This window comes from Drosophila guanche, unplaced genomic scaffold, assembly GCF_900245975.1.
Source record: "Drosophila guanche unplaced genomic scaffold, DGUA_6, whole genome shotgun sequence".
Classification (NCBI taxonomy): Eukaryota; Metazoa; Arthropoda; class Insecta; order Diptera; family Drosophilidae; genus Drosophila; species Drosophila guanche.
In genome coordinates this window covers 3,507,217-3,534,457 of record NW_022995754.1, presented here as the reverse complement: position 1 = coordinate 3,534,457, position 27,241 = coordinate 3,507,217, and the positions used below count along the sequence as shown (strand labels likewise).

Below are 27,241 nucleotides of genomic sequence, written 5' to 3'. Positions count from 1 at the left end.
TTCGAAGCATTATTTTAGCTATCTATATATGGTAGATATATCCGTTGATATCTGTTGTATATGTTGATTGGGGGGGTTAGCTCTATATAGCATATCTAGTTTATCTGATTAATCAGCTGTATATATCGATCAATAAATATCTGCTGTATCTAATAAATGTTGCTGATTCCATTTATGGAACATCATTCGCTGTAGATAAATGCAAACTGTTGGCTCGTGGCTTGGTCGCTCGCTACATAAATTTACGCATCGTATCGGAAATGCATTGGATCGTGCCCGATTCATAGCTGAAACATAGCTTGTTTCGTCACGGATTTTGGATCCATTTTTAACCCTTTTCACTTTTTACACAATCTGCTTTTGGCTATATATATTCTCGTATATATTCATAATTTTTATCGAAATAATAATAATTTAATGTGGTACAAATTTTGGATAGGATCCTGGTCCATCCTACATCTACTTCTCCCTTCTGCTGCTCATCGACGTCGCCGCCTAAATACGTGATTGAAATAAGAGTAAATGTCCTGCTCGGGCTGCTGCTGGTTCGGATTGGGCGGTGTCTTGCGTAGCAGCTCCTGCTGCTGCTGCTGCTTTGGATCCATTTGCGGATGGTAGTTGTTGTAGTGCGGATAGCCATGCATGTCGTAGGGATTGTGGTGTCCTCCCACAGGCGGACCTGCACCAGCTCCAAGTCCTCCTCCGCCGCCGCCGCCGTGTCCATGTCCGTGGTGGCCCGCATTCTTCATCATGAGATGCGTGTGCATATTCCGATCGGCGAGAAACACATTCACAAAGAACACGAGCACAAGGAGGATGTAGAGCAGGCAGACGAGGATCACCACAAACTGCTGGCGGCAGCAGCAGTAGTAGAACATTCCCTATTATATAACCGCATGCTCCACATAGTTGGCGGGCAGCATGCCGGTCTTTCCCGTCCGCTCCACACGGCCCGTCATCCAACCAGAATCGATGGACTCCACCTCGTATATGATGTCGCCCTCGCGGAAGCTCACCTCATCGACGTCCTGCGCCTCATAGTCATAGATGGCCTTATAGAGGCGCTGCAAAGGAAAGAGTTTTAGATAGAATTCTGCCTGAATTTGGTCTTCCACTTACCGAATTTGTTGCTGTGTTCTGACGCGATTGATTCGCCTGCATCGAGGAATCATACGATGGCTGCTGTCGCATCTGCTGCTGCTGTATTTGTTGCTGCTGCAGCTGCAACTGCTGCTCCTGTTGCTGCATCTTCTGCACCTGTGCATAGTACTGCTGATGCTTCTGGGCGTGGGCCTGCTCGGCGCCACTCAACGAGCCATAGATGCCATTTGCTGGATCAATATCCGTCACAGAGCCAATCCTCTTGGGATACACACTATTGCCTACAGACACAAACACAAAATAATGAATTGAAGAATGTTCTCTTTAAAGGATTATGTCTGGGACAAGGACACAAATGACTGAGATGATGGGTTGACACATCAAGCGGTCTATTGAACTACCAGCTAGCCCTAGCCGCCTACTTACCACCTCGCTGCTGCTGCTGTTGCGGGTCGGAGCTATAGACCAGCGTTGTCGTGGATCTACCAGAGCCTGGCACCCCCCTTGGACCATCTGTCAGTGGATCATAGTCGGCAATCTTTCCAATGTTGCTGCTGCCAACGGGCATCATCTTTTGCTGATGATTGGACACGTGTCCATTGACCACATTTAGAGCATTCTCCGATGGCGTCACCGATTGATAATTGGGTGAGGCATAGAGCTGCTGTATGGCTGATCCCGAGCCGGAACCACCTGCTGCTCCTCCTCCTACAGCTGTTCCGCTGTGCTTGCTCCTCATCTGCTGCAGCTGCTGCTGCTGCTGCTGCTGCTGGCTAATGTCGCTGTTGTTGCTGCTGCCATCGTAGACACTTGCGCTGGCCACCGATCGACGCATCTGCATCTGTTGGGATCCATTGTTGTTGCTGTTGACGCTATGATAGCTGTTGACCGTGCCGCCATTGCTGGGATTATTATTCAAATGGCTATGATGTGACCCTGAAGCTACTGCTGTCACTGTAGTGGGATTGTGCTGCTGCTGCTGCTGCTGCACCTGAGGATGCACTTGTGCCACCTGCTCCACTGCATTGCCACTGGGATGATGCGAATTCTGGAGTATGGCCGAGCGCATCTCGTTGTAGGGATTCACCTGCTGCTGTTGTGGCTGCTGCGATTGTGCTGTGGGATACAGATGTGACGATTGTTTAATGGCTTGCTGTTGCTGTTGCAACTGTTGTTGCTGTTGGCGCAGTGCCTGTGGCTGCTGATAGTGTGCATAGGGATCGTGTTGTTGTTGTTGTTGTTGTTGTTGCTGTTGCGCCTGTGCCTGTTGCTGCCTTTGATTGTTGGCTTGTTGTTGCAATTGTTGTTGGTGTTGCTGTTGTTGTAACTGTTGGTATGTGGGTGTTATGGCCGCTGTGTTGTATTGCTGATGTTGTATTGGTGGCGGTGGCAGTGTCTGTTGCTGTTGTAGAAATTGTTGTTGTTGTTGCTGCTGTTGGTGTTGCTGTTGTTGCAGTTGCTGCTGTTGCTGTTGGTGTTTCAGCTGTTGTTGTTGCTGGTAGTGATGTTGCTGCTGCTGTTGCTGCTGCTGCTGCAACTGTTGCTGGTGATGCTGCACTGTGGCTGCTACTGCTGACGGTATGGGTGATGTGGCTGTGGGTGCATATTGCGAGAATTGTTCAGCTGCCAATTGCTCAGAGAAATATTCCGATTCATCTATGATTTTGTTCGATTTTAGTTGATTTTTATGTACGTTCCACAGAGTTCCACAGTTTGGTTTGTTGTTAGTGTTGTATAATGCAGTATGGTGTTGTGTAGCGTGTGTGTTTGTATGTGTGTTGTTTCGTCGTTAGGTTAACGGTAGTTCAGAAAAGCACACAAATTATGCGACAATTGTCGTTTGTTGTTCAATGATTGTTGTTGTTGATGTGGATGGGGAGGAGGGGCAACCAATGATATGTAATAAAGTCCGACACAAAAAAAAGTGTAGAAAAACAAAAACAAAAAAATACAAAGAAAACATAATTATAATCAATATTAATGACAATGTGTGACAGTTGTGACGCGATAGAGCGATGGAAATGTGATGGAAAATGGTGGATAAATTTCCATGCTGCACCACACATGCAAAAAAGATACATATGAGTGTTGCACAGTGGTTTAATGATAATGCATAAAGATTTACATAAAGAAAAGTGTTAAAAATATGTAACGCAAGTTGGAGTTGAAAAGTGGATAATAAAAGTGTTGGAAAGTCAGGAATTAAGACAGTTTAGGAAGAAAACTCATCAAATATAATAATTGAAATGTTGTACAGTTGAAACAATAGATAACAATGCATTTCTATCAAACAAAAAAATAGATTTATATATATATTTCACTAGTTTTCTAACACTATAGTAGGATTAGTGTGGTAAAACTCATGCACCATATCACATATTTATTTGTATACTAATTTGACACTTTTCTTTCGATTTTCACAATTTGTAACTTGTATTTTTGAACACTTTTTAACCACTGTCACGGGAAGGCTCTATTTTATTGCTATTTAACCATTAGTTAAGCTTCATTGCAAACTTGCGATTGCCATTGCATGCAGATGACGTCAATTGACAATTATAAACACATTAAATCAATTGAATTCCAAACATAAATTAATTCCAAGAGAAAAACTTAAGCTAACAAACAATTATTGCACACGAATGAGCGAGAATAAAGCGTTTAGTAAATAGATACAGAAACAAAGGTACAGGATGATTGGAAGTGTGAAGGGGAAATTTATAGATAAATAATGAAAGGAAGGAGGAGGGAGAAGTAATGAAACGGTACTCACTGCTGCTATCGGAGACCTCAGCGGAGCCGCGCTGCTTCTCCATGGCTGCCTTCTTCTCCAGATCCCCATGATATGCCACATTCGATATGTGCTTCGTGTTTTGTTTGATTCTCAGCGTTTCCGGGTCATCGGCCACCTTTCAGAGGTTCATGGGAATGGAAATGGGGGGTGGGCGGACAACAATTAGTACAGTTAAAACCTCTCATACACTGAATGTGGGGGAGTACCTGTGTAAATTTGCCTTTGGCCTTCTCAAAGTCCGCATGGTATTTCACATTCGATTGGATCTTCGTGTTCTCCGCAATGCGCTTCAATTCGGGCGTATCAGCGATTGCCGTTGCCTTGGCCTTGGGTATATGCCTGTCGTCCGAAAAATATAGATAGAGAGAGAGAAAGAATGAGAAAAATGTTAGAGTAGGGTTTGCATGTGGACCGTTACTGTTGCCTGTTGTTGCCTGCCACACAGATAAAGTTTGTTCGGTATACTGCCCCGCGGGCCATTAGCCAGCCAAAGCGCTGCACATTTGCCATGCAGCTGGAGATTCACTCGGATTTCAGAGCCATGCCAGTGGAGTGGGAGCCGCCTGCCGTCCGCTGCTGCAGGGCTTGAGACCATCCATCTGGTCCCTGTTGCCTAGTCACTGATTTCTGTTTTATTCGTGTGAAAACCTCTGACCTCTCGCTCCACTCCCCCCAGCAGCAGCAGCAACAGCTGCCACAGCGGAGGAGTTCTTTATTTTTTATCAATTAAAACAGCAACAGCCAACAATTTTGGTGTGGCTTGACTTTGCATTTCATTCACCCGCTGGCGGATAACGGAATGTCAAAATGCCAGAGATTTCTCTGTGGCTAAGTGGAATTTATCAGGGAAAATATGTAACCACAGAATAGTTTTGAGGTTTTGATTTCATGGTTTAAAGTTAGTTAAGATGTGCAGATCTTTTTCTCTCAAAAATTAGATTGAAAACAGCAAAACCGCAGCAAACTTAAGCAAAGAGAGCCAATAAGAATAGGTTACGGTTGAGCAACAGAAGAGAAGAGGCTCCTATAAAGAGAAACTTAAGCTAAGAGAGACGAAATGTACAACGAAGAGAAGGAACAATGGAATCAAACCAAGCTTCAGGTTGTTGCAGGACTACTTCCAATTCCAAATCTCATTAACTTCAAAATCAAACCCATAAACCGAAAAGTATACTGCAATCTTTTAACAAATGCACAAATTAAACCGTAATTCATAAACTTTTAGCACTCACTGTGTTTACTGTTTGCTTACTTTACTGTTATCTTAATCGAAATTGATGAGAGAAAAAACAAGAGCAAAAAAAATTGAATAACGAGGAAAGTACAAGCACAAAAGCTGTGATATTTTATGCGTGCCACACATACACACACACACAACAGCTTTCCCCCCTATAGACTAATACATCAATTTAATTATTGTTATTGTCAGCAGCAGAGTGGCAGCCGCAGCAAAGGGCAGGCAAGGCATGGCAGCATTTCGCATGTGTTATACAAAAGTAATCATAATGGACAAACACAAGCAGTGCACACACATACACACACGCACATGCAAGTATGCAGCCAGCGACATGCACGAACATGCAGGGCACAGCACAGCCATTCATTCATCGACTCCGAGACCCCACCCGACCCTAGCTAGCACTTTTTTGTTCTTTTTGAGGGCCAGGCGACACTGCGCGCGAATGTAGAGAGTAGTTTAACCCATCAGTGGTCTAATCGATCGATCGATCGATTGCAGGAGAGACAAACAAATCAACGGAACTGATAACTGAACAGAACGATAGCAACCACACACACATAAAGCACAGCAACAGCCACAGCCACGGCAGAAAGGTTGATAAACTTTTATGGAGTGCAACCTCCCCCCCCATACTCTAACCTATACCTGATTACGCCGTCAGGCCCATACTCTATACGTAATTGCATGCAAGTCAATTGGCTTTATAAAATATTTATGGTCATTTTACCAAAGTTCTCTCTCTTCTAATCGCCGCCAGCGCTGGCGCCCCTCTAGCGCCTTCAAGTGCTGCTGATAAGTAGTAGGGGGAGCTAACAAGGGAGGGAGGAGTGACAGAAGTGTACCGACGGAAGGCCGGGCAGCGGGGAGAGACGTGACAATAAGCTGAAATTGCATTGGAATGTAGAGGAATTACATTGAGAAACACACACACGGGCATTCGTGTAAGCGTACGCATATGGCACCACAAAAGGTGCCCAGAGATAGAAGGTGGATTGTAGTACAAGGCCGTTCAATGTGACCAAAGCGTGTGAGCAGCAGCAGCAGCAGCAGCAGAGGAAGAGGGAGGAGCAAAAGAGAGACCAGCGATGCATGCAGGTCTATTAGAAGCAGAAACAAGAAATGGGAATGCTGAAAGTCGAAGCGTTGATACCCTCGAAGAGAGTTGAAGAACCATTACACCGTTTACCTATGCAGGGTAACACAAGAACAGCAGCAACAAGAAGAGCAAAGCGAAGAGCAAAATGGAGAGCACTAATGCATTGTTGTAGCTGTAAGCTTTGCTTTATCGTTCGCTCAATACGTGTGCGAGTATAAGAGTGCTGGAGAGAAAGAGAGAGAGAGAGTAGGGGTAGGGGAATGCTATGAGAATGGAATGGCAAATGGAGTGGTGTGGGGGCATAAATAAGTACAGACAAAGCCAAAAGCAAAAGCCACCGCAGAGTGCAGCGTCCGCCGCATTGCCGTTTCACATTTGGTCCGGTCACACACTGTTGTTTCTTGTTGCTACTGCTGCTGCTGCTGCTGCTGCTGCTGCTGCTTGTGGCACACATTTCAGCTGCTGCTACTGTTGGTGGCAACTCTGGTAATGATGACATAACAATGCTTAAGCGCCCGCCGGCGACATTGGCGGACATCAGCAGCAGCACCAGCAGCAAGAGCGGATGTCTCAGCACGTTCCCAATAGATCAACCAGCAACAACGCAGGGCATCGTGATGGAACAGACACGGCAGAGGCGTGGTGGCAATCCATATGAGTCTGTTGTGCTTGTGTGTGTGTTTGCGTATGATGCAATTGTTTTTGCTGCTCTGCTCCTTTTTTATTATTATGTGGAGCTTTTGCTCTTGTTTTACTTTTTATTATCAAAGAAGTTTAATTTATTTGTAAACAATACACAAACAATGGACACACACACACACGGCAACAAAAAGAGCAAGAGACACGATGAAGAAGGAGCAACAGAAAGAAAAACTTCTCTCGCTCCTGCTTCTCATCATTGCTAGGTACACTGTGCAAAATAGGGGGCAAGAATTGCGATAAGAAAAGCATGAGGAAAATTCATCTGTGGACAAAAATCTTGTTCCAAGAACAACTATAATCTTAGAAATGTTAAATAAATTCCTCTCCCAATTGTGTATATCCTTTCCAGGGTATCCCATAGTCCACTCTATTCCCAAATCTGCCACATTTCCATCTACCGCCTGGGCCTGTTAATGATTTCCCAACGCAAATTGATGTTGATGCTTGAAGGAGAGACCTGGATTCCTGCCTACCCATCGAGCGGTGGACGACTACATCATGTGGTGCGGTTGATGCTGCTGCTGTTGCCAATGTTGCAGACCGACCACACCACACCATCAACAACATTCATCTATCCATCCAAACAGAAACCCAGACGCAACGCCAATCCGAATCAGCAGCAGCTCCCGCACCCCTCACACCCCTCTCCCATTTACTCCTCTGGTGGAGAATGAAAACTGTTTGGACATTCATTGGATGTCAACATATTTTTTCTGGTTTACAGTTTTCAGTTTTAGTTTATTTTTGTTGTTGCATGTGGAACACAATCCGTAGAGCTGGCAATGCCGATTGGTGTCCAGTTACCAGTCACACCATTCCTTCTCCCCATGACAGTCTTTTGTTGTCATTGTTCTTGTGCAATGGATCAAAATATAGAGCATAGAGGTGGAGGGGCAAGAAGGGGACTATTAAATGATAAGAAGTTGACCAGAGATTGGAAGGAGGAGAAGCTATAAAGTTGTAACTGATTGGGGTCTCCTAATTAAAGCAAGTTTTTGTTCAAGAAAGTTGAATAAATCCTACCATAATTTACAACAATTTAGTGTAAATAAAACTGGCCGATCGGATACTGCAACTTTACTGAAACTTACACCACATATTAAATGATATTTTTAATCTATTTTTAAGGCATATAAATCTCCCTTTCTACTCTGCGAAAGAGATAATTCCCTTTCAAAAAAGTAATTCCCTTAATTTCCATACACGAATTTCGTTGCATAACTAAAAGAGAAATCATTTCACACATAATTTACGCGAAAAGCGTTCAAAATTGAAAATTAAATGCATGTCCATTCCCCAACGCGATTATCCACTGTTACACTGCCCCCGCCCCAGCATCGTGCCACTGCCACAGAGTGCGCCCTCACCCGCAAAAAAAAAAGTTTTTTTGGCATTGGCCCATCAACGCGCATCCATAAAACCTCATCATCATCTGGTATTCATTCTGCATTCATAATCCGTTGCAGCGACTCAATCATAGTGAATACAAAAGTTCGAGTCGGCAGAGAGAGAAGAGAGAGGGGATAGAGAGAGGAGAGTCTCCCCACCGCATGGCGTGTTTAAAGCTTTTAAAGAAAGATAGCCACGAGACCACTCCCACATCTCACATTTCAATATTTCGGAAGCGACAAAATGAGACAAAAGACAAAGCTCTGTCTCTGTCTCTGCTTCGGTTTCGGTTTCGTTTTTTTTGGGTAATTGAAAAGAGGCCTCCAACCCCTCCAGCGACAGGGTGAGGCTTAAGTAATCAAGCGAATATATAGGTAATACCCCAATATATATAATATATACCACATATGTATATAGACCCCGTAACATCATTGTTTGGTGGCTCTTTTAAGCCGCATTTCAAAACGAAAGTTCACAACATACAAAAATAATACAAATGAAATGAGTGAAGAGAAGAGAAGACAAGGAATGTGGCACAGGGTGGGCGGGGACAGTGGGCACCCACATGTGGGGCTGGTGGCATGACCATGGTTCACTGGGTTTTTATGTTAATAAATAAATGCCAATGATATACATATATCCACTCGTACAGCATGTAGGGATCCACCCATCATTCGGAAAAAGAGTTCAGTTCATGTTCTTATTCCGCTTTATATTATTTTCATTTTCTCTTTTTTTTTGTTTTTTGTACGGGGTTTTAGCCCCAATGAATGCGAATGAAAAGCCCGGAAAAAGAGGACATTGTAAACATCTGTGTGTCTTCCGCTCTCTCTCTTCCACTCTCTTTCTCTCTCTCGTTATTTTCTAGTTCAATTCCACAACTAAAATGTGCAGGGGGAGCCTTTCCTTTCCACCTCAGTCGAAGGTAATGTAATGTAATGTATTGTCCCCGAGTTGGATGTTGCATACAAAAACCGAATGAACGGCTACATCTACGAGTGTGTGTGTGTGCAATTCTTGGCATGTCCTGGCCTGTCCCGCCGTCAAAAGGCTTAGGCAGACGACTAGGAGACTCCGAGACACCGAGACTTCAAGATGCAATTAGGGCAGGGAGAAAGTTTAGTTTGTTGGAAAACGACAACGAAATTTTAGACCCCACAACCATGCTCAAAGTTCAAAGTTGTGTTGCAATTGCTGGCACATAATGTATGTAATTCCTTTTGAATGGCAAATATAGATACCTGTTTGAGCATGGTCACAGATGGAAGGTAGGCTTTAAGGCATGGGAATATGCTGAATGTGTAGTCCGTTTGGGACAATACTTTTATTTCTACTCAAAAAACTGTGAAGAAATTTAGCTCTAAGCAGATCAAAGATCATTTTATGACAGTGTTTCGGAATAGGAGAGATTGTGGAGCAGATTTTGCCTACAAAACACACTTTTCGTTCCACTTTTCGTGACTTGCCCACGTAATTGCGCTATTAATCCTTTGTGGCTATAACTTTTATGGCGACTCCCAGTCCATTTGTCTACCCTCTTCTGTCATGCATTCATCTTCAATCCAATTACCAATCAAAGTGCCGTCTGCTGGCACTAGTTTGGGGTCACATAAGAGTACGAGTACGAGTTTGAGCATGTGTGGCCTCCCTCTGCTAAGTTTAATTGCATGTTTCCCTCATTTACTTGTATCCTGCGAATGAACTTCATAATTTATGGCCATCGTGTTTTCCCTAGAGGAAGAACAACCTGCCCCCCTCCTTGACCCCCGGGGGAGCCCGCTCTGTGACCTCTCTTGCTCGTATGAGAGCTATGAAAACTTTGCTTGGAAATATCTTTTAAGCAGCAGCAGCAGAAGAGAACCCAAGAACCAAGAAACTTCTCAAGCAATTATAAAATGCAAACCAAAATGCTGAAGTTGTACGTTGAAGCCCGGGAAAAGTCCAGGGAAAATCTAGTCCAAAGCTGTAGGAAAAGGCACCGCAAGAAAAGGAAGAAAGAGGAGAAGTAGAAAATAGGCAAGTAAGAAAGACAGACAGAAAGACAGCCAAAGGGAACACGACTCCTTGGTACGTGGCGTCACGTAATCAGGGAGCAGCGCCTCTGTGGGGCATGCACCAGGCTGGCAGACGGCAGACAACATTCGGTTTGATAGAAGGTGCAAAGCGGTTCGAGGAAATGCAGTGAAAGTGCCAAACGGAAAATGGGGCGTTACCGCTAAAGCGGCACAAGCTCTGGCCTGCCTGCCTGCCTGCCTCCTTCCACACTGCAGAATTTATGCAGCAGGCGATGACATCACTGAAATGTTGCACAAACAGAGAGACAGAGAGAGGCGTAGAGGGGGGCACACTGGGGGGCACACTGCGCAATGGAGCTAACGGACGCATAACTCAATCCGCATGGAATTTTTATTCCCGCAGCGGTGGCATCCACAATAAATCTGCATTAGAGCAGCAGCAGCAGTGGCAGCAGCAGCAGGAATACGATCAGTAGTCCTGGCTGTCCAGGATACAACCAATTTCTACCCTTCATTTCCCCCTAGGCCTTTGGCTCAAGGCCAACGAATGCAGCAGCAGAAGCAGCAGCAGCAGCCACGCACTGCAGCAACAAATTTGGAAGAGGAGTTCGGAGTCCAGAGTCAAAGTTTTGTCCGAATACAAAGCAAAACACTTGCTCCTCGTCGCTGGGTGTGTGTTCTGTCTGTGGCAACAATAAACATGACAGGGTGCAAGAACTCCTCCCATGTGGCACACATTCCCAACAGGGAAAAATCGCGATTTGAAGGCAGCAAAGGAAACAGTCCTTCAGGAAAACGAGCAAAAGACCGACAAAAGTCCTCGAGTAAAACTCAACGACAGAGCTGGGGGGGGGCAGCACTATTATTCTACACATTTAAAAATACAAACCGCAGTCTGTATAAATTCGCAGAATTCCAAGAGAAGTAACTAGCCAGAAGGGATAAGAGACATTTCAGAATATTCAAAGCTCTTCGACATGCAAAAATAAACGAATTCTGAGCGCAAGCCAATGCTTAAAGTCTCAGAAATTCGCTGCTGATTACATTTGAATTTCCAATAAATCCATAGATTTCCCATTAAATAAAATGAGGAACGTTGAGTGTTTTGTTAAACAATGAACAAGTCGCAGCATTTTTTGTTGTTGTCGAGTGCAGGTGTCTGCTCCCTTTTTTCTAATCTCAACAACTGCATTTCCGCATTCCAATCACTGCTGCTGCCACTCCCAGTTCCGCCCTCTCTCTCTGCTTGTGTGTGACCATCTGCTGTACTCGTGCCACCCCCTCAAATCAAGCGAAGTAGGAGGAGCTGGAGCTGGAGCTGCTGCTGCCTTTTTCACCTTAAATGGAGTAATGGAGCGGCTGCATTTGAATGCTGGCGAATGGGAACTGCATTTCGTTTTGAAGAAACTTTGCAATTTTTTTTAGCAAATTCCGTGGGTCCCTTATCTGTTCCTCTATGGCTTTACCCACTCCCATTGCTCCCACTGCCGCGTTCTTTCTCTCCCTCTCTCTTTAGCGATTAGATAAACGACACTAATGAAGATTACAGCAGGAGAATTTTGGGGAGGAGAAAGAAAGGAAAGGCAGGAAAGGTACACTAAATCAAGGTTGACCAAGCTACACCGGGACACCCCCCACCCATTCATCACATTCTCAAAAGAAGACCCGCCGCGGGTCGTGATTGCCCCCCTTCGGAAATTCTGGGCTGGGCTGGGTTCTGCTTTAAGGGTTGGGCTGTATTTCTCCTTGTTTGTTGTACTTACGCCTCGCAGTAGGGCATCTTGTTGTAGCCCTTGTAGGTTTTCATATTGAGCGTCATGCCGCATTCTGTGCATCTGAAACACGTTTTGTGCCATGTCTGAAAGCAGAAAGAAACGGAGAACAAATGTTAAAAGAAACCAAATGAAATGAAAGAGAGAATAGTACGCAAGGCAACGAAGAGAAACTGTTGAGAATGCAATATTATTATTAGGATTTTTTGCTTGGGCTTTCCCTTTGCTGTTTCTGCTGTTTGCTTGTTAGCAAAATTGGCGCAAACTTAAAGCCAAGTCTGAAGCAGAAAGAACTCCACTCGAATGGTTTATTTTTTGAACATTTAATTGGCAGAGAAATGAGAAAATGAGAAGAGAATAGAAGCAGGAGATTTGGGAGATAAAAACTAGACAAAAAAGTCTTATACTTTCATCTGGCGTAACTTTTTAGGCAATTTCCAGCAAGGGCTTGAAGAGAAAACATTTTACATTTATAAATAAAAGCAGCAAGAAAAGGCTTTAACACACAAAGTTGTTCAGCAAAGATCAAGGAACGTTCAAGGCATGATATAAGAGTACTAAAATTGTAGATAAACCCCGAGCTCTGACTGCAAACTTCAGCAGAAAATAAACAAAAGATAAAGCAACGAAAAGTAGGAAGCATTAGATGAAAGCTAACCCCTAGATAAAGCCTCAGTTAATGGCAAAAAAATCAGCATAGCTGAAGGTGTGAAACAGCCAGTAAAAGGCTATCTGCAGCATATAATATTTTTAATGGTATCCGAGACAGTAGTGGCACCCATTTCTAGCTGTTGTACGAGACAGTAGTTTGTAGTAGTACCCGTTTCCCATGTGAACGTAGTAGTAGTACCGTTCCATTGAGATAACTGTTAAGATAAGCACTCGCATGCTGCATGATTTGTGGTGACTTCTTGGCAGATGCATCTCTAAAGAGGCTGCCACAGAGCCCGGCACTACAACTGCCACAGCGACAGAAAGACGGAGAGAGCGAATGGAGTTGGGAGTGTACTTTCTGATGGAGTTCTTAGCCTGAATGCAGTCTGTGGCATGTGGCAACTGCTGTCTGCTGCAACGCGTTATGCAAATTTCTGCCAACGAAAACACTCTCGAAACCGCAATGCAAAAAGGAGACTCGCACTCCTCTCAATCCTTGATGGGTGGGGAGTGGATGCGATGTGATGGGAGGTCAACAAACGATTAACTTGTCTGCGGATTATCAAGAGACAGACACAGAGAGAGAGAGAGAGAGTGGCTGTGGCTGTGGCTGTGTCTGTGGCAGCCACCGAGAGAGATGCCAAGTTAAAAATATTTCCTAATTGGCTTTCAACGCGCTGCTCCCTCTGGTCTCTGCCATCTGCGTCTGCATCTGGAAGCTGTCGCAAAAAATACAAAATAAAACCAGTTTAAGCCACAATTAAAAGTGTAGGCCAAAGCAAAAGAAAAAAGACCGCAGCAGCAACATGTGATAGTTAATTGTTATTTTGATAGCAAGCTAAAGCTTGCCACACACCACATTCCACACCCAGAGAGCAAAAGACAGAAAGCTGAAAGCGAAACAATCTTTTGACCTCCCAAAAGTTGGGGGCATGCCAAATAAATCATCAGATTTTTCTTTTCTTTAAAGCTCAGATTTGGGTAAATGGCTTCCCAGCTCAGGGCCCTACAGGGCCTCAGGCGCGCATGCGTAACAGGGGGCCAATACAGGGGTTAAATATTGAGCGAACTACCGTTGGGCATTCCACAGAAGAGAGTGCTTCAAAAGAGAGAAAGGCACTACACTACATGCCAAAGAGAGTGTTATAATGGTAATAACTAATTCGATATCGATTGAGTGTTGTTTGAAGGTAGAACCTTGGAAAGGCAGACTTTCTTGATGGAAAAATGAAGCAAGGAAAAATGGCAGAGTAAAGAACCTTTCGTTGGAGAACGACTACTAGAAGCAGTACCTAAAGGCAACAGCTCTGAAGAAAGAACCCTTCAAATGGGTGAATATTTGCAGTTAGAATCTCCTTTGCCTTATTACATAGAAAATATGCCTTTCCAAAGTGTATATCCACTGGCAATGACTTCCCTTTCTCTCTGATATACGACTGCTTGCGGCTGCTGGGTGCTGCTGTGGCTACTGCTTGCCTACTGCTTGCTGCTACTGATTTCTGCTGCTCTGGGTGCTTGACCACATGAAAATTTCAATTTCAATTTCATTTTCACTTTCACAACAGTCGCAACACAACACAACACAAAATGCAGTCACAGTAACAGTCTCAGAGCCCCACCGCAGATGTATGGACTTTATTGTCTCTCCATTTGTGGATGTAGGTGTGTGTGTCTGTGTGTGTGCATTCTGTATGTGTGTGTGTGTCTGAATGGGTGCAGTGAGGTAATCATTTTGGCTGTTGGTCCCTCATTCACTCTCCCTCTTCCTCAAATGCATTCAATTTTCCCTGCTCGCTTTAACCCACTTTTTTGTGCCCCCAACATGTTTGTGCTTCTCGTCTTGATTTTCAATTTGCGACTCAATTTTCACACAAGTTAAATGTTTCTTTCCTCTTGGGATACCCTGCAAGAAAGGGTATGATGAATTTGGCAAAGAGCAAAATATCTCGTTTCCGATGGAATCTATGTATCTAAGAATCTATAAATCTGTAATCTAAGAACTAATTATTTAAGGGAAGAAACTCCGAAATGGGAGAAATTCAAACTGAAAGTATCCTTCTAATGGAAAATCTCAGAACAAGGAAAAATCTATAAAGGAAAAATCTCAGAAGAGGGAATAATCTGCTAAGACGTGAATCTTCTAAGGGAAGAGTTAAAAATCCATCTCCAAAAAGGGGTAGCAAATGCTTCTGTACCCTTCCTCTGTTGCTGGTGGGTTTTGTATTTCTGTTGTTGAATTGCTGTTGTGCAATTGTTATTGTTGTTTCTTTTGGGTCTATTGTTATTGTTGTTGTTTCGTCGTTGTTTTTTGTCAACCACGACGACGGCTACGACGAGGAGGTGTTAAATTTGCATTCGAATTTGCACGCTTTCAACGAACGTTTGTTCCAGCTGATAAAAACAATTGGCATGAGCCACGAAATGGTCAAAGACAATGGGCAAAGACCAAGCGGTTCGGTGTGTGGTGTGGAAGAGTGAAGTGGATTGACGCTCGGATTACCATTGAGGCAGGGTTCGGCCGGGGGTTTGGGCAAAAGTAAACCGAATGACAAATGAGGGCAATAAGCAGCAGCAACAAACAACAAAAGGAACCACAACACACACAAAAATTGTTAACAAAAAAAACAAAACTATTTATAAAAGTCCAAAAAAGCAACAACAAAAGCGTAGAGTCTTCAAGTGTCAAAGTGATTTCTTTAATTTGCATAGGAAACCAGGAACTGGAGCAAAGATTTCGTTTATTTTCGTCGTTGCTGTTGGAAGCCGATGAACTTTGGTGATAAATGGATGTACTTTTTGGCATAGAAAAGGGTTTCACTACCATTTCTGTTACCTTTGGGAGCAGCCAGCTTTCGCTTGGAAAGGTGATGTATGGGGCACATTTATGTGCTTGAGCAGGAAGTACCTTTAAATAGTGATTTGTCACTTGTCCTTAAGGGGTTTCAAGTTTAAAGAGTGCCTGTGTCCCCCGGTCTTTTGTTGTTTTACAATTTCCAAGAACCTTTTCAACATCATTTACACTAGTTTGTGAGGCCATAAATCCTTTTGCCGCTTTGTGGCAGTTGAAGTGCAATTGAAAGCTACTCTTTTTTATAGTCTGCTGAATAGTTTTGTCATTCGATTGTTTAAGAAAATAAGAGTATAGAATGAGAAGCGAAAAGTACCCTAAAACTGCAAACATAAACCAAAGGGCCATAACTTCTGCCAACCCTTTAAAAGTCTCTCTCTAAAATCTCTCTCAAATCTCATATACCCTCAATATAAGAGTATTTCTATTCCTAACTTTTAGACAATAAACATTTCAAATGGGAAAAATGGCAAACACGACACGAGACACGAGAGAGCAAACTGCAAGGCCAGATTCGCATTGTTAGTTCTTGTTTTTTTTTTTTAAGTCTTTGTTTGTTTTTGCTGGTCAATAGAGAGAGAAAAGAAACGAACTCTATTGGCCATTCAGCGGGGGTCTAAAGATGGTAGACAGAGAGAGAGGGACGCAAGCGAGAAGTAGAAGAAATGAAATGATGTTTGGGTCCATTGTCCGAATTCCCACTTTTCTTTGAGCACAAATTAAACTTTGACGCTCGATGGCGGTCTGGAGAGAACAACGTTTAAAATGCTGTTATGCATAGCCGGTACCGTTATGAACCAAATCAACGGAGTGAGGTGGCCTGTAAGCTGTAGGAGCCGGGCGGCCCGGGGGTTAAGCAGTGGAAGCGCTTCTCTACAACTTTACATGCGAGATTAATCATGATTTAAAGTCGCTCTCTCTCTGTCTCTCAACATCTCGCTCTCTTGTTTTTTCCCCTCTTTCTCTTTTATGCGTAACCATGGCATCCATAGAGCCACTAATGAAAACAGCAAGAAGACACAGTCAAAGAGGAGAAAGAAACAACAGCAATGGTAATGGTCACAGCAGCAATAAGAGAAAAAAAAGAAGAGAGGGAGGCAAATACAAAACAGTAGGAATGAGCAGTGCTAGTCGAAAGAGTGGGCAGAAGCTGTATATGGAAAGCAGTAGAAAGAACAAGCAGTGCAAAAAAAGAAACAACAATCAAATCAGTCGGAAGAACAACAGCAACAGTTACCACTCAAAGAAAGCTGTGGGAAGAGAGCCGTAGAAAAAGAGCAGCGCATGGCGAAGCACCAGAAGCAAAGCACAAATGAAGTTATCGCCATTTCCATTGACTAAAAATAAAGAACAACAATTTCACGCAGCCAAGCGTCGCTTCTTTTCCCACTCCGTCCTTCCACTTCGGCACACACACATGAAAAGCAGCCGCAGCATTGTTGGAAAGTGAATCATCCGCTCTCCAACTGCCGCGCTCTCCCTCCTACACCAAAAAGCGAAACTTAAGTAAATTGAGACGCTGCTCTGTTGGTGGGCACACACCACTGCAACAAACAATAAACGAAATTAATAAACAAATTATTTGGTCATTTTCTGAGATTCTCTCAGATTCGATTCGAATGCGCGCGAGTGTACGTGCAAATATGTACAAAGATGGGAGGGGCGCAAAAAAAAACAATAATAATCATAAAAAATCATTGCGATTCTAATCAATTTTTGCTTTTGTTTGGGATCTCATTTACCGCTATGATGGTGTGACATGAGCGACAGACAGGGCGAGGGCCAGAGTGTGGAGTATGAAATGAGGTTGAAAGAGAACATGATCCATATGTTTTTATTCCATGGAGATTTTTTGCTTGGGAACCGCACAATACGAAGAGATCTTATCTTGCGGAATGACTTCAGATGTTAGGAATGTATTTTTTGCCATACCTTGGAGCCCCATCCAAGCTTTCATCAGAAATGATAGATATGTATAATAAATAATTTCACATTCTAGGATGGATTTATCTTTTATCTCGTAACTAAATAGACTTAAGAAATTCTTCAGAAAACTAAGATACATACACATATTATAAAAAAGTAGATTTACTTGAGAACTCTTAGGAATTACTTCATATCTTTAGAAAAATAAGTTCTATTGTTAATTCTCTGTTGATTTACTTGGGAACATCATATCAGTCCGTGATCTGAGGAATGTCTGAGGCTATCACAAAAACACAAACAATTTCCAATCCATGAGATTGCAACACCTTGGAGTACCCTGGAGTTATTATCTGCCTTATAAGCAATACCCTCACTGATTTCTGTTCATTATTTCGAGTGCTTCCCGTGTCTCCAATTGCAGTTAATCTATCTTCACTCTGCCTGTCGTGTGTGTGTTCGCTTGTAGGATTGCGTAAGCTTTTCGCCTTTTTTGATTGAAAAACAAAAACTACAACAGGCCCAGGCCTTGTATGCATATATGACGAGCGACAGTCTGTAGTCCGCCATGGAAATGTAGATGAATGTGGAAGTTGGGTGTGTTGTTATGTGCATAATAATTGCACAAATCTACAAGCAAAAGTTCCAGTTTTCATTCCACAAACTCAAACTCGAAAAACACAAAGGCGGCACTCCAAGTTGCTCCAAAACTTTGTCTGGGCTATAAAATTCAATTTATGGCTCCCTCCAAAGACGCAGGACCCCCTACCCACCATCTTCTATTTTGCTTTTCTCAATTTCTCACTTGATAATTATCTCGAAGTAAAACCACCCAAAAAAAAAACTCAATTGATTGAAATTGAATTATGTTCGATGCACAGATCCCCCATTAATGGCGAGAGATCTACAAAAAGATAACACAACTGCACTCCCTCCACTACCCGCAGCATTTCCCAGCAGCGTGTGAAAATGGGAAAACATGAAGCGCCGCAAAGAGTGAGGGAAAATTGCATAAGCAAACCACACTCAACACACTCGTTCAAACAAAAAGTTAGATAAACATTCAATTAGAGACTTTGACCAAATTTGGGCTTTAAACGGGCAAAACGGGGTCTGGGTCTGGTCACGTCACGTCACACGCTTCATGGAAAAGCAACAATTAAAACCATTTTCAGCCATTTGCTCAACGCTCAACAGTACAGTTGTTGTTGCTGTTTTTGTTTCTGTTGTTGATAATGACAATTATGTCATGTGTGTGGAGGCCACCCATATAAGGCGGGTGAGAATGCGACGGAGCGACAGATCAATCAGCTGTGAAAGCGAGACTGAGACAGAGACACTGCAAATGTACAACAGACAGACAGACAAGAATATCAATCAGCTGTAAATAAGCGAAAAAGAGAATGAGGAGATACAGAGATCAACTGCATGAGTCACCAGTGAACTGCTTACTGAACTTTACGGTTTACTGCACTCATTCCACCTTTCGGTGAATTGACAATTCGTTTTATTTGACAACTGAAAACAGCATTTTTCATTTTTAGTAGATCCCACCTTGACCTTATGGGCAGACCGCAGAGATTTGTGTGGTAAGCAGAGCGTGGAAAGGTGCAGATCCACATCCAGAGCGTGTTAAATTGACCAAAAACTTGAACTGTATGCCAAAAAACAAGAAATGAGAAAGAAAGGGAAGAGCATCAGCAGCAGCAGCAGCAGTGGCAGTGGCAGTGACCGTGTGTGAGCACTTTAGCATGAAAGCTTAAGCTTAAGAGAGCGAGATGAAGGCAGTTTAATTCTGCTTCGTCGCTTTCACTTCCGCCTCATCAGCTGTGCTCCCCTATCAAGCAAATGTGTGTTTATGTCTGCGTGTGTGTGTGTGTGTGTGTGTTGGTGTAGGAAGTGTGTGATATGTACCCCGCCTACCCTCATCATTTACAACTTCCAAATATCGCAGCAGTCAGCGTCATTAGTCGGCAAAAGCAGAGGCAAAAGTGGGAGTAGAAGTAGGAGTAAAGGCAGAGGCACCAGCAGACGTAGTAGAAGAGGAAGCATCAGAAGCCGTTTTAGAGGGCAAAGTGATGTAAGAGGGGAGGAAGCAATGAGACGAAGCAGTGCCATGTGAAGAAGCAGTGGTGTAGAGGACGAAGCGACAGCAGCAGCTGCCAAATGCAAGTGGGTTTTGATTTCACGTGGGGAGAGTGACTGAGACAGAGCAACCGTCAGAGAGACAGGAAATCCCCCCCACCATCTAATGTGCTCTCACAGACTCAATGGCAGCCGCAATTCCCCTTCCTCCTACATACTTGCAATCAAATGATGTCTGTTTGCCCTTCTCGCTAGCGCTACTCAAATAGGGAATTACCAACTTGTTTCTTTCGGAGCAGCGGCATATTGATATATGGATGGATGGAAGAAAATACTCCCCTACCAGCTGCTTCTGTGCAGGCGGATCAGAGGGTCTAACGATTGCCATATGGCTGTTTCTCCAACACTCCCAAGAAAACTCACTCGAAGAGTGTAAGATGAGGGATAAGGCTAATTGGAGAGTGATTTGTGTTTCAAAACTACTGTTGAAGGATCACTCAAGAGAGCAGCAGCTTAGGAGAGCAGGAGATACATACACTCTCACACTTCTTGCCATGGGGTGACTTTGCCCTGCACCCGCTCCCCGCTGCACATTTGCTTTTCGCTTCACTCAATTAGCCAAGTCAATACGAAATGCCGCTGGGCTCTGACTCTGCTCTTCTGTGCTCTTCTTCTCTCGCTCTCTATATCTGGCTGAATTCTGCTGACGTTTTTACATTCTGTTTGTTTAATTTATAAACGTCAAAACTTCACACATTGGCACACTCCCCACGCTCTGCGCTGCTCTTTCCCCTTGCAACCACAAGCTACACTATCTCTGTTCAAACTTCCATTGGATTGTCACATGTTCCCTGGAAGCACAGACACCCTCACGCACACACATACAGAATGAAATGAAGTGCAGTCTGTCCCTTCCCTTTTTCACCTCCTTCTTTCTGTGTAGTTCCCATTTGATTTTTGCCTAAAAGATTAGCAAACTGGTTAAAAGTTTTCCTATCCAATCAGGGAACTTAATATTGGAATAAAGCTTGCCATTTAATTATTAATTAAGACAGAGAGGGAGAGCAAGCGCAGTGCAGGGTAGGGGGCCAGCACACAATGAGTACAAGCGAAACTTTTGTATGTGGAGCACACAGCAGCAAAGCAGCCGAATGCGGCTTGAGGTTAAATGTAGAGCAAAGCTGAATAATAGAAGAGATTTCGCTGTAAAAGGAAACGCTATTTAAGTGACAACTAGAGCAAAAGTTGGAGGGGGAAATCGAAGGAAAAGTACAAGAGCAGCAGAGTGAGTGCAAGAGGGGGGGAGGGACAGCGTGAAGAAACCTCAAGTGCAGGGCAGCAGCACAAGAGTCAAGCAACCACTTGAACTTCTCCATTTCCAACTCCCTGCCCACCCTTTCTCCTTAGAAAAAGGCAGATGCAATAAAAGAGCTAAACTTAGCCACACGCACATCCCATCCACACAAACACGCCCCCCCCCCCCCTCCCCCTTCCGACATAACTGCAACCCCATGCGGGGATCAATTGGCTGATGACGAAAAGTCATGCCTTGCAATGCAAATGCTTCCAATAAAAATAACTCTTGCTGCTGCACCGAAACTATAAATACCCTTCCTCCAGATCGATCAAATTGAGTCAGCATCTCTGCCCTGCCTGACAAAATGCTCGCACAAAACTATACACTCTGCAGGAAGAGCAAGAACAAAGAGAATAAGGAGAGAGGGAGACACGAGTTCAAGTTGTTTCCCCTCTGCGGACATTACACGAGTCGTTGAGTGATCCAGAGCACCCTCCCTCAGTTCCTCCCCCAGCTCAGAAGAGTTAATAAAGATCAATTGAATTTAAACAAAGCAATTTTTTGAGGAGGCTTTGCTCCGGCTTCCCCCTTCTTTCTCTCTTTCGAGTGCTCTCTGATCTGGAAAGAGGTCAAGAGAGAGCCAAGTAAGTGCGTCGCTGTGGCTGCGGCTGGCTGGATCGTTCATTCTACCCACACTTGTGATTGCAAGTGACAAAGGAAGAGGTGGAGAGATAGAGATAGAGAAGAGACAAAAGATGGGCTGAAAGCACAACAAATTACAAGAAAATACGCATTAACATAAATGGAATTGTAATTCACGACGACAAAACAAGAGAGGGAGACAGAGACAATTAAAGATGCGACAGGAAACCATCAGTGCGGGGTAGAGGCAGAGTGAGAGAGCGAGCAAAGGAAGACAAACGATTAAAAGGTAGCAACAGCAGCTAAGACCAAAAAGAGCTCTTCAATCATTTGTGTTCGTCTTCCTCTTTCGGTCATTAGTCAAAATTTAAGCATCGAAATTAATTATACAATACACAAAGTAAAAACCAACAATGGGAAACGTTTAATTGGATGGAAAGCATACACATAGGCGCTCGGAAGTCCCAGTCAGAAGCTCTATTTAAAGTTTCCCCAACAACCACAACAACTTACAATCCACTTTCAGAATTGAACAAAAGTAGAGTTTTTTTCTGCATTTATTTTTGGAACATTTTTGTTACAAAGAAAAAAGCGAAATCTTGAAGCATAGCAAATTCTATGGCGCTCTCTTGCTCTTCTACTCTACTCTGGTTTTGCCTTTTGACTTTCTGTCATCTTCGCAATTGGCAAGCCAAGAAGCTCATGAAACCCAAGTCTAATTGGAACATTATGTCAATGAGTGGAAATGGGAGCAGAAAAAGAGGGAGAAAAACTAACGGCAGAGATTGAGTCGCAGATTAGACTGCAACGAAAGTGAATGGAGTTAGGAGAGGGAAGAGCACAGAGGGAGATTAAAGTGAAATGAAAGTGAGTGGAGAGGGTGCGGTAGGGAAGGACTGGGGGTCGTTGCAGACAATTGCATAATTGTTGAGGCCCGCAGGCCACAAAAGTTCTCACACAAAAAAAGACAATGAAGAGGGTACTCTCAGCAAGAGAGAAGAGTACGAAGAGTACGGATACCCACTCTACTCAAAGAGGGAGGAAGAGCAGTGCAAAGGAAATGACGATAAGGAGATGCAAAGACAGCGATAAGTCAAAACATGATTCTCTGCTTCCCATCTGTCACTCTGCCTCTGCTGCTGTTGCTGTTGCTTCTTGACCACTTTTATTTTCATGCCTCACTTGATGCACCCTCTCTCTCTTTCCACTCCCATTTCCACCCATACCCGTTACCCCTTTCGAGTGCTCAAAGCCCATCCAAGCCCCGACAGCAGCAACAGAGTGAAAAATTGATTGTCATGCAAAAGTGAACTTTAGTTTTGAAGTTGTCTCTTCAAACTGAGTGAGTGGGGTGAAGAGGCTCTCTCTTTCTCTGTGTCTCTGCACTGCTTGCTTGCCTGCGCTCAGTGAAGAGTGAAGAGAAAATATATGCAAATAAATAAATACATATAAAGTTATTGTCATTCTTCCACTTATTCTTTTTCTCCTTCTTGACATAAGACGGTCCACTGCAAGGTAGATTAAAGGGAAGATGAGGCAGTGCGAGAGAGACATATGCGAGCCAATGCATTAATAACTGTTAGCAGTGCCGCACTGCTTAACCTTGTATGTACCGAAATATGCATAGCTTGAGAGACACAAGCCCACACAATAGCGCACTCTCTCTTTTACTCCCTCTCTCTTTTTAAAGTTTGTTGCTGTAGTCATTTGTCACTTGAAAGGATGCAAAAATTAATACCACTAACAGGGCAATACACAAGCAATAGTAGTGCCGGCCTGCTTTAGCATTTATCGCTGCCCATTTCTGTGGCAAAATGTGTGCCATGGCAGGAGACAGACCGAGGAGCAGGGGCCAGCGACCCGCGACCCCCCCTTCTCGTTAAGTGGAAAACCAAGTCAAATGGCGGACGGCTTTTATGTTTGATGCTTCGCTGCCTCTCATTGTGTCGCTCTCTGCATCTCTCTGTCCGCTTGTCGCCAACGATGACTACGACGACTCGTGCTCAACGAAATTGGCCAGAAAAAGCTGGCCAAAAAAACTGGCACGTTCCTATGCGTCCCCCTCTCTGTCTCTCCCTGTCGAGTTTAACCGATGCCCATGACAACGTGACAACAGCAACAGCAAAAGCAACAAAGAGGTCATTTACTTTCCTTGTGAGCATGAAATAAGCAGCGAGACCCCCCTGCCTGTCCTACGCCAGCCACTCCACACTCATCCTCCGAAAGTGTGGCTGGAAAGCCAAACAAAGCCCAAAGCAAAAGTCAAACTCCACAAATTTCGTGCAAAATAAAACTCAAATGAAACAACAATGAAAAGTGCTATGAGTGGTAGAGTATTCTGACTAAACGGATACCCTTCAATTAACAGAAACTCTAATTGTTCACTAACCAATCCTCTAATCGCTAAAGAAGTTCCTTAATAAGGTCTTAGAAGAGCCTTTCCAGCATCCCTCTCTCAGCTACAGGCTCTATTCCTTCCAGTGTTATTACACTAAAGAAGCCCCCAGTTTTTACAGGGTATAAACCACATCATCAGCAACAAGAACAACAGAGCAATGAAACAGGAAGGAACACACAAATAAAACTCAGAGATAAATGAAATTGGCAACAGAAGCGACAGGCCACAGCGACAGCTACAAACGGAACAAGTTGACTTCTCTCTTTCGGCTTCTGTGCTTCTGATTCTTCTTTTTCCACTTTTCGTTTTCTATTTTTTATTTCCGTTTTTCCTTTTTTTTAATTTTTCGGTATCAAAAATCGATTAACAAAGCGCCGGCAGCGATGCGACGGCACAGAGCCGCAAAACTTTAACGGGACATTTCAAAAAGCCATTTCTACCAAATGCATTCGCGTGCCACAGCGTGTGTGTGTCTGTTTGGTTGAGTGTGTGCATAGAAGACAGAGATACTAAGAGATACGATAATTGGTATAAAATGCCCGTTTATTGCTGTCACGAGTATCGATTTCTATATCAGGATGTGTCACGTGCAGATAGCAGTAGAAACAGGAACCAAAGCAAATCCTAATGGAAAGAGTACCGCCGCTCGCGCCCCAGTCCTCCCCCATTTTGTAGCCTCTAGCTCTATGGGTAGGGTGATTCAATAATAGTAAGAAGAGGAAATATATTTTTTCGGCCTAGTAAGTAGCGTGATTCACTCAAAAAATTATAATCATTCGAAATTACGGCCTTAGATGATGTATTATTGAATAACAACTGGCCTTAGATGAGGTAATGATTTCTGACTAATAAATACCCCACGATACAAAATGTCCCCCAGCAAGTAAGTCCCATGAGAATTAAGCTTTGATTGTACTTCCAGCTAAAACAAACATTTTGTTACGTACTATTATGAAATTCATGATTATTTCATCAGAGTGCACATGACACACCCTAACAAGACACGCAACGACTGGCGAACTAAGAAGAAGAAAACTAATGCAATTTCATGTAAAGGTAAACACGTCTAGCTATCCCCTCCCACTATCTCTTACGCCTACTTCCAGTGTTTCCCCTACTATCTGTTCCATCGGCTGTCTGCCTGTCTGCTGTTTTGTATATTTACAGGTTTCAACATTTCCATTAGCTAAAACACACACACGTAAGTACGCACCATTCAGAGACAGAATAGCATAAATATTTTATAACCGACTTCTATTCTTCTTCTCTATTACTCCATTGTGTATAATTAGAAGCTGTTGTGGGAGGGGGGAAGAGTAGGAAGAATTCGCTGAAGAGATCTGTAGGTAGAAGAGAGCAGCTGAAGAGAGAGAGAGAACAGAAACCGGAGCAGCAGCTGTAAAGATCGAGTATCTAGCCAGAGAGTAACGCCAAAATCAAGGTATGCAAGTAAAAGGTAAGGCAGTCAAGCATGTAAAACGGGACTACCCCTACCTTATAAAACATGTAACTTTTCTACAATTAGGAAGTTAGAGCGGGAGGGGACTAGTTTCGAGATTGACACGTTCCATCGCCTGATTGCAACAAGAACTAGGCGGTGGCGGCGGAATGCCAATTGGAATCTGATGATGGATTCGAAAAAAGGGGGAGACGGAGCTGTGGTTATGCTTTGTAAATGTTTGTGTCTGGTTGCGGCGTCTCGTATTCCCGTTATCAGCGACAGAGTCGAAAATTAAACAAAACATGAGACAGCGACAGGCCGACAAGCCAAGGGCGAGAAATGAAGAAGGGTTGGGGGTATGAGGTGATGTTGGCGCTTCAAGAGAAATACAAACAACAGTTCAATAAAAATAAACTGGAATTAAGCATAAACCAATAAGCAGTACGACGGGAAAGAAAGCCCGCCATGTGTGAGTGTGAGTGAGAACGCAGTAGAAGAAAAACAAAACTGGTCTCAAGTCTCGCTCAAATATGCGCTCAAGGTCGGTCAACGGATTTGCTTTTGTTTGCTCTTTTTCGACCAAGCAGCAGCAACAGAAAGATCACAAAATAAGGCGCCAGAGACAGGGAGAGCTGGAGCGAGAGCATAATTCTGCTAGCGGAAGCAGCAAATTTCAATTTCCTGAGTTGGCGAATAAATTTGTTGCTTCACCCACACACAGCAGCACTCGCACACACGCACGTACGAGTGCTGTGCCGTTATTTCCAAGAAACGAAAGGCAAACCAACAGCTTTTTTATACGAATTCATAGGATAATAAACCGAGAACAGAGCAAAAGGCACGCATGATCAATGGGGGGTAGAGAGCGACAGAGAGAGCGAGCGCAGAGAGATCAGATCCAGCTTGCCATGTGCTAGATAGCCGTCTCGCTCTAACGCCCGCCGCACCTTAACAAGTGCGAAGAAGCAGCGGCATAAAACAAAAGGAGCAACAGCCGTGGAATAGTGGGAAAACGGAATGGAAACATATGCACTTTTTTCCTTTGAAAAACTGAAAATAACTTCACAAATCATACCTTGTCCAGACACTTGAGCTCCTCGATGGGGTACACCACCTTCTGGCAACGAGCACAGGTTTTATTCATCTTCGATCCTCGCTCTGCTTCTGCTTATACTGCCTCTGCACTATTTTTTCGGAAGATCCAGCAACCGATTGGCGGGGCACTGTGTGTATGTATAAGCACTTTTATTTACACCGAACTATGGGGCCACAGGACCGCTGTAAAACTCTCCAAATTTTGCACTGCTCTCTTTCACGTTTCTTCCGCTCAACTTCCCCTCAATATTGCATTGTAGGGGGCTGCTGGTACCGGGCGACGACGACGACGACGATTACAGGGGATAAAACAAGGAATGAAACAATTTTTTCGTGTTGTGGCTAAATGCTAGAATCTGATTGATTAATCGAAACGTAAATTTTCGAAGCTCTGACACTAGTCACAAATCACAGAATCTTTTCGGTTTCCCACAACTGGTTTCCTTTGTAAGCTACACTTTTTTCGCACCTAAATCACTCGGCTTTTTCGTACTTTTTGCTTTTTTATTTCGACGGCTGTTGAGACTGCGCTGCAGGTAAGCGACGCGCGCACTTGTGTGTTCTGTTTCGTGGGTTTGTTCGCCGAAAAAACTTTAGATGACGCGCGGATGACGGTTGAAAGCGGACTGGGAAAACAGAGAACGAAATTGGGAAGCAAAACAAAAACCAGTTCCCATTGTGAACTGTGTCTATTGTGAATGGGACATTTGTTCCTGTTGGGAAATGGTAGAGGAAATTTCACTTCTGCG

General features: G+C 43.7%; 2 protein-coding genes across 5 annotated transcripts; both read right to left on the bottom strand.

Annotated features, from left to right (window-relative positions):
* Position 1: 1 nt before the first annotated feature.
* LOC117588870 (POU domain, class 3, transcription factor 2) lies at positions 2-911 on the bottom strand. The gene has a single exon (XM_034280377.1). The coding sequence runs from the start codon at positions 876-878 to the stop codon at positions 480-482; it is 399 nt and encodes a 132-aa protein (XP_034136268.1). The 5' UTR covers positions 879-911; the 3' UTR covers positions 2-479.
* Positions 860-27,106, bottom strand: LOC117588863 (LIM and SH3 domain protein Lasp). Of its 4 annotated transcripts, none has more exons than XM_034280366.1 (8): positions 26,473-27,106; positions 12,101-12,195; positions 4,102-4,234; positions 3,875-4,010; positions 2,532-2,757; positions 1,528-2,210; positions 1,120-1,382; positions 860-1,064 (listed from the first exon to the last, which is right to left on the bottom strand). In XM_034280366.1, exons 1-8 carry the CDS (start codon positions 26,539-26,541, stop codon positions 885-887), a joined length of 1,785 nt encoding a protein of 594 aa, XP_034136257.1. In that variant the 5' UTR covers positions 26,542-27,106; the 3' UTR covers positions 860-884. The 4 variants fall into 4 exon arrangements, with proteins under 4 accessions (XP_034136257.1, XP_034136258.1, XP_034136259.1 ...); XM_034280367.1 differs by having other exon boundaries at positions 2,544-2,757; XM_034280368.1 differs by lacking the exon at positions 2,532-2,757 and having other exon boundaries at positions 1,528-2,217; positions 26,473-27,102.
* Positions 27,107-27,241: the final 135 nt, after the last annotated feature.